At 62.1% G+C, this 7,434-nt stretch overlaps 1 protein-coding gene across 1 annotated transcript in view; it reads right to left on the bottom strand.

Annotated features, from left to right (window-relative positions):
- The window catches only part of SIGLEC1 (sialic acid binding Ig-like lectin 1, sialoadhesin), a 37,725-nt gene that overhangs the window by 894 nt on the left and 29,397 nt on the right, over positions 1-7,434 (bottom strand). The window contains exon 21 of the mRNA XM_009884093.1: positions 7,342-7,414. Coding sequence (XP_009882395.1) covers positions 7,342-7,414 — 73 coding nt within the window. The remainder of the gene's footprint in view (positions 1-7,341; positions 7,415-7,434) is intronic.

Here is a 7,434-nt window from a genome sequence, read left to right as displayed (position 1 = left end):
ACCTCGATACGGGGAGCGGCAGGGGCCGAGGACCCCAGAGCCTTCTCCACTCCTGGGACCCTGTTCTTGGGATCTCCTCCTCTGGCATCCCCGCTTCTGGGACCCAGTTCCTGGCACCCTCTTCTCCAGCATCCTGGTTTCTTGGATCCCCGCTTCCATTCCCTCTCTGCCATCCCGGCTGCTGGGGTACCCATTTCAGGGATTCCTGTTCCTGGGCTCTCTGCCCCAGGATCCCGGCTCCCGGCATCCCTGCTCCAGGCACTCCCTCTCTTGGCATGGCGGTGCGGTGGCCCTGGCAGTGGCCTGGGTCCGGAGAGCCCCCCAGCCCAGTGCTGGCCCGGGCCCGACCCCAGCTCTGAGCATCCTTCCAGCTCCAGCTCTAGATAATTTAAAGAAATAATCACTGGTGGAGGGGAAAGTGAAGAGCTCAGAGGGACACGGGGCAGAGTGCAGAGCTGAAAGAAATAGTGCTAGCAACCCCTCTCCCCCCAGGTCCCCACGGTCCCCAGGCTCCCACGGGGACCATGGCTTGGAACGGGGTGGGTGGGTGATGGCTTGGCTGTGTCCCCCAGCACCCCCAGCTCCACACAGAGGCTGTGTTATCGGTGCCTCAGTTTACCCCCTCCAGGCATGCACAGGACCCGTGGTGAAGGTGGCATGGCTGCAGCCCTCCCCTCGCCCCCCGCTCTCGCTGCATCCCACTGTTGGGCACCCTGATACACGCGGTGCCATCCCTGCCATGAAAGCTGGAGGTACATGGGTGTCCACAGGCTGGTGTCTTCACTGGAAACATCCACAGCAGAGCCCAGACCAGCAAGGGGCATGGCATCATAAGCTGTGAAGAGCCAGCCAGGCACTGGGACAGCACCTGAAAGGGGAAGCAAGGAGAAGGAAGAATGAACAGACCTCGGCACTCAGCTTCTCGGAAGTGCAGTCACGGGTTGTTCTGCACCATGAGATGCTGCTCAGCGTTTGCAAGCTGTAGTTTCTGGTTCACGTGCAGCCTGGTACATCACTCCCTGCCCTTCGGCTGCTCCTACCCCCAGGGTCTTGCCCACCTGGCCGAGGCAGGCACACAGCGAGGGCAAGTGAGGCTGCAGGGACATGCAGGTGACAAGGTGTTGGCGCTGTTGGCACACCATGTGCTGCCAGGTGTGTGGAGGAGGGTGTGATCACAGCCCTGGGGAGCTGCTACCACGTTTTTATAATCTTGACCTTTCCAGTTTTCCCAGCTCCTGCTCTGTGGGAAACCTCCCTCTCCCCAGACCCTCAGGGTCCCCAAGGACACTCATGGTGGGTCTCACGGGATACTTGCTTTGGGGGCTCACAGCCACTGTTTCCTCCCCATTCTGGGCCAGCTGCTTCCCAGGAGTGGGGAATTAGCTCCAAACCACATTTCATCCCACAGGCACCCATCACTGCCACACACAGGCAATTCCAGTTAACGAGCATCAAATTAATATAGTTGAGGGGCACTGTCACACCTCATCCATGAAGCTTTGGGGTGCTCCTGTGGGTGCGGGTTCCCACAGTGACCCCAGCTAAGCTGACAATCCTGGCAGACAAGGGGGAACCCAAGGGACCCCGAAAAACCTCCACTGCTGTCAGGAGGAGCAGCAGGGTCCCAACGGCACGCAGGCAGTGCTGGGGTCTGTGCTGGGGCTGGGATGTTCCAGCAGCCTCCGGGGGACAGACACTCCCAGACTCCCGTGGGTTTATGGGGTGATGAGACCCCAAGCAGAGAAGAAGGGAGGGGGTCCCTGCAGGGCTGGGCAGGACCCAGCGGACCCTCACAGCCCCAGGAGGGCAGAGACCAGTCCTTCCTCCTTGTTCCGATGGCACGTGGGTGTTTGGTGTGGGTTAAGGGGACTTGCAGAGGGTTTGTGGGGCTCAGCGAGGCTGGGGACAGTGAGGCCCATCCCCTCCACCCCACCGGTCCCAGCCCAGTCCCCCCGCATGACCGCAGCCACGAGGTGCAGCCACGTGCCAGGAACTGGGCAGCGTGTGTGACACTGGGACAGGGGGAGGAGGGGGGCGGTGTCTGGTCACCCGGCCATCCCCGCCTGCGTCCACCACCGCTGACTCGGGCCCAAACTGGAGCATCAGGTGGGGGCAGCCCCACATGGTTTCCCACTGCAGCCACCAAGCCTACAGGTAGCGGTGACCTACAGATAATCGATGACGAAGGTGAGGAAAAAGCGGGATAGACTTAGCAGATGTTGTGGAGAGTGCTAAAACTTGAGGATGGAGGACATAAGAAGCACCAGAACAGGGATGGAGGAGAGGTGGCCCTGGTTTGGGACACCTTTGGGGCGGGTAGGGAAGGATGTCTGCTCGGAGTGGGCAGTTTGGCTGCCAACGGTTTGGGTTTAGGGGTAAATCCTGGCAAGTGCAGAGGCATCACAAGGTGGGTGGCACAGTGTTGCCCCGCACTTTGTCCTGGCATAGCGATGGCTCCCCCTCATCCCACGCCACTGGAACCTACCCACCAGGCTGGCATTGTCCAGAGCCAATCCCACTGCAGAGCTGGCAGGGACCGGGGTCCAGGGCGGGGTGAGGGCCACATCTGCACAGGGACATCATTCCACGGCTCACACGGAGCAGGTGGGCTCATTCCCCGCCTCTGAGCCCGGCAGGTCAGCAATAATCATCGCAGGAGCCATCAGCATCGCTGTCGTGCTGAGGCCGGCCAGGCTCACGCTTGCAGACAGCTCTGCCCGCACAACGCGAGGGCAGTGAGCCCGACCCTGTGTGTGCCCCACGATCACCCTCACCGCCAGCGCCGGGTGCATTTCAGCCGTCCCCAGGATTATTGCAAACAGCAAATCAAAGCGCGCACTAATTTATCCAAGGAGAAACGCCTAGCACATTTCTGCAAGGTCCTCTGCCCGATGGCAAATCCGTGGCCTCCAGTTCACCTTCTGACCTGCCCTTATTCCCTTGCTCTGCCTTTAAACCATGTGACGGGAGGATTTGGCTTAACGTGTGTCGCTCCAGAAGGAAAGGAAGAGAAGGAGCTCAGAGGGCCCGGAGGTAATCGCTGGCTCCCTGCCCACGGCACAGGGGCGTTCCTGCGGCCGTGGGGCTGGATTAAGGCGGGCGCACACCCCGGTCCTCTCCCAAGCCCTGCTGCTTGCTGCTCCCCACGTCCCCAAGCCTCTCCATGCAGGTCAAGAGAGGTGGTTTGGAGAGGTTTAGCATTACAGGAGCAATCCCTCGGCTCTCCCCCAGTGCTGCCCAGTGCCTGCTCCATCCCGCCTACAGCCCGTCTCTGTGCCGCCCCTGCTCCGCGTGGGATGTAGGTCCTGTAACTGGTGAGACCCTCCCCGCGTCCTCTTCTCCGTGCCCCCAGGACCACCAGGCTGCACCAGTTGCGCCGTCGGGAAGAGCCGGCATCTGGCACAGCCGTCCGGCGTCAGCTCACGGGGCCCGACGTGTGCGCGCCAGCAGGCAACATCTGCCCTGGTCCCTCCCCCCGGCCCCCCGCAAGCGGCTGGGCACAGAGGGCAGAAAGGGCCAGCTGGAGCAGCCCAGCCGCTCGGGGCGGGGTTTGGGCAAGAATTAATTAACTTCAGGCTGGGGAGATGCGGGAGGGAGGGAATAGATGCGCACGGGGACCCTTCGCGAAGCCTGGGGGCTCGGTCGGGAGGCAGCGAGCAGCGTGGGCGCAGGTGGTGGAGGAGAACGCGAGTTCGGCGGCGGTGGAGTTGGAGGGCTCTGCCATGGAGGTACCTTGAAAAGGTGATTTCCAGCCGGAGGGATGGACCTGCCCAGGTCACCCCGACTCCATCCAAACTCATCTGTCTGAGCTTGCAGTTTAGCAGATGACAGAGGTTTAACCTTGCTGCCGCCAGATGCTTGGAGGGATCTCAGTGAGGAGGCAGCGGTTGCTGCAAGGGACTGGGGAGGGGGATGCAAGCCACTACCAACGCCTGCCACCCGTTGCCCCATCCCATCCCATCCCATCCCATCCCATCCCATCCCTGTCCCCAGACCACACACAGACACAAGCTGAGGCCACAGGAGCAAAGCCAGCCCCTCGCTCCGAAGGCCCGGAGCCCTGCGGAGTGCTCGGGGGAGTGCACCTGGGAGTCACTGTATGAGGCAGACCCCCCCCCCAAACTGGTGTGTCCATCTCCCAATGCAGAAAATAGGCTGCATGAGTCCCTGGCTGGTGCAAATTGGTGTTGCATGCCTGTGGTGGAGCAGGCACCTGCTGGCACAAATTGCTTTTGGAAAGCTTGTGCCAAATGCTTCCAAATGACTGCTCCAAAGCCAGGGCACCTGGTCACCGACTGGGTCCCCAGCACTGTCCCCCGCAGCCAAAATTGAGTCCCCAGTCAGTGCTAGTCCCTCAGTTCCCCATCCCAGTGCTGCGAGCAGGAGCAGCTCTGTTGGAGTTATTCCCGCCCAGTGCCAGGTCTGAGCTCCCTCCTCAGTTCTGTTTCCTCCACCGTCAGCATTGCCCCTCACCGCAGGCCCGGCTCTGGGGAGGTTTTGGCTGCCTGGACGTGGGGATTTGGGGCCCTCCCAGTGCAGGAGAGCTCTGTGGTGTTGTGCCCTGAGTCCCATCACCAGCCCAGGTCGTAACATGGGCTGAGGATCTCCTGAGGTCTCAGGTCCCACCCTCTGCTCAGATCGGCTTGCTCAGGTCCTTGTCCTGCCAGGTTGCAGCTAGCCCAGGGACAGAGGCAGCACAGCTTTTCCAGACCCCAGTTTGCATGTTAACAACGCTTGCAGTGAAGGGTTATTTTTCCTTATATCAAATCAGCCTTTTGATTTCTGCAGTTTGTGTCCTGTATCCCCCCGGTCCTGCCACTGTGCTCCTTGAGGAAGGGTTTGGCTCCGTCTCCTCCCTAACCCACCTTCCTGCAGCTGCGGGTGGCGGAGAGGTCCCCAACTGTCCCCATTGCTGCTCAGCCCCTCTCTCCCTGCCCCTCCATCACCTTGTGAGCATTTATTTGGGGCTGGGAGCCCCCGGTGGGACAGGGAGCTGTGGGGCCGGCCCCAGTGCCGGGCAGGGGGAGGCATCGCTGCCCTGCACTGACATGGGACACCCAGCCCCATGTCCCAGCCTCGTCCTTCCTCCCTGAAGCACCCACAGGGTTGGGCTGCTGGAAGGGGCTCCTTGAAACCCTCCCCTGTGTGCCATGTCTGGCTGTCACCAGCCCTGGTCCTGCGCCCCCCCTTCCCAGGGACCGTGGGAGGGATAAGTATGGGGATGGGGACAGGGACAGCAATGGGGACGGGGGAACGGATGGCAACAGGGACAACATCTACATGCACAGCCCTCCCACCAGCTCAGTGGAGCCCTGCTCTCACTTTGGGCACAGGCACAGGGGGATATTGTGCGTCTGCTGGTGAAACTCCATCCCTGGAGTCCTGCTGTCCCACCAGCCCCGCACCCGTGGGACCATCCTGCCTGGCTGGGTCTGCTCACGCAGGGGAAGAGGCGGCACCGCCAGTGAGACACGGCACTGGGGGCACCGGGAGGATGCACCCGAGGAGAATGAGGGCCTGTGCCATGCTGAGAGCTGAGCAAGAGGGAGATTAGCTAGAAGTATGGGTGGTAGCTCCCTAATTGGAGCACGGGGAGGTGGGGAGGTGGGGGGATGGCTGGCCAGCGTGGGTGCTGGCTGTCTCTCCCATGGGAATGACAGCACGCTGCTTTGGCGCGCAAACAGGAGCAGCAGAACAGGCGGATGAGGGAGGGATTAAGCTCTCATGTGAAGGGAGCATCACCCCCGAGCTCCCCAGGCCGTGCTGGGGAAGCTCCAGCTCCATGCTCCGAAGCACCAGCCGGCTGTACACCCCTGGCAGAGACCCCGTCCGGCAGCGAGGTGGCCGCAGAGTGACATCTAACGGCAGCGGGTCGGGAGGGGACACGGTCCAGCAGCCGGCCTTCCTCGCTGGGAGCTGCCACTTCTGCAAGCAAAGCCCTCCCGTGGCCCCCAGCCCCAGCTCCCCTCCGGCAGCACAGAGCTGACAGGACAGGGGTCCTCCTCTTCCCCCACCTCCTCTTCCCAGGCACCGAAGGGACACGTTTGGCTTGGGGACACCTCTGCCCTCTGTCCAACAGGCTGACGAGACAGACGCCGGGAAAACGGGGTGCTGCGACCACGGGCTGGCTCTGAGCATCACGTCCCCTATCTCCCACCTGCCCCGCAGCCCTGTCCTCGGACCAAGCCATCGCTCCACAGTGGCCACAGATCGGCTTTGGGGGGTAACGCGGAGGGGAGAGCAGGGAAGGAATCACACACCAACATGGGGGAGTCTCCAGGCGAACCAGCCCCTGCCCAGCCCCGCAACTGCCTGGTTCCTCCCGGCTCTCCACACCCCAAAGCAGGGCAATAAAATCCTTCCCAGCTCATCCCAACAGATACCGGCTGCATGTTGCTCCGGGTTTTATTTCCAGAGGAATAGCAGACGGGCATGCCTGGCACAGGGGCTGCAGAGCACCACGACAGGCAGCACCATGGGGTGGTGGTTTTGGAGGCAGAGGTTGGGGGGGGAGAGACACAGGAGGATGGTGGCAAAGGAGAGGCTGCCCCCAGGCTTGCACTGCCACGGGGAGATTATTTTTTTTTTTTTTTTCTGTGATGGGATTTTGCAGCTGCAGAGCCATCACAGCTTGCTGGTGCCTGGCACATGCGGCGCACCACGCGCAGCGGCGAGCACAGACCGTGCCCGGCGTGAGAACAACATCCACGGTGGGGAGACACTAGGGGCACAGCAGGGCAGGAGAGAGACAGAGGGGGCTGGGAGGGGATGGAGACAGGGCTGGGTTGCCCCCAGGGTGGTGGCTGCCAGCCCAGCTGTGGCTCTGCCTCCCTGGGGATGGGGAGTGATGGTGCGGGCTGCCTGGATCCAGCCAGGATGGGTCTGTGCTCTTCCACCACCAGCTGCTACAGTTGCTCCTGGGCCAAATAGCCACCAGCTTAAGAAGCTCCATCCACCTGGAAAAGGTTGGGGACTAGTTGGGGAAACCCTGCCCACAGTGGAGCCCACGGGGCCAGGGGAGCACCCAGAGCATCTGCCAGAGGGGTCAGCACCCACGTGCATTGTGAAGCCCCTCTGGGATGAGGCTGCAAGGGGTAATTCTGATCTTCACGATGCTCTGCCCCTCCTGCCCTTTCCCCGGCTCTGGCAATGAGATGCCAAGGCTGTGGTGGCAGCATGTGGCTGGGCTAGGTCCTGGCCGGTGTGCGAGCCTGGACCCGCATCCCCCAGTCCCATACTGAGATGATCTACAGCACAGCACACCCCATGGACCCTCCATGGGGACCCTCCAGAGCTCAGGGTGGGGGAGGTCCTCAAAGCTGGCCCCACCAAGGTCCCTACCTGCACCTGCTCCTGTTTGCTCCTCAGCTCGAAGGTGTCCTCAGCACCAGGCCAGTCCCAAAACTTCCTCATCCTGGATGGGAAGATAGGAAC

The sequence above is a fragment of the Charadrius vociferus genome, unplaced genomic scaffold (assembly GCF_000708025.1).
Source record: "Charadrius vociferus isolate BGI_N301 unplaced genomic scaffold, ASM70802v2 scaffold544, whole genome shotgun sequence".
Lineage (NCBI taxonomy): Eukaryota > Metazoa > Chordata > Aves > Charadriiformes > Charadriidae > Charadrius > Charadrius vociferus.
This window is presented reverse-complemented; position numbering and strand designations above follow the sequence as displayed.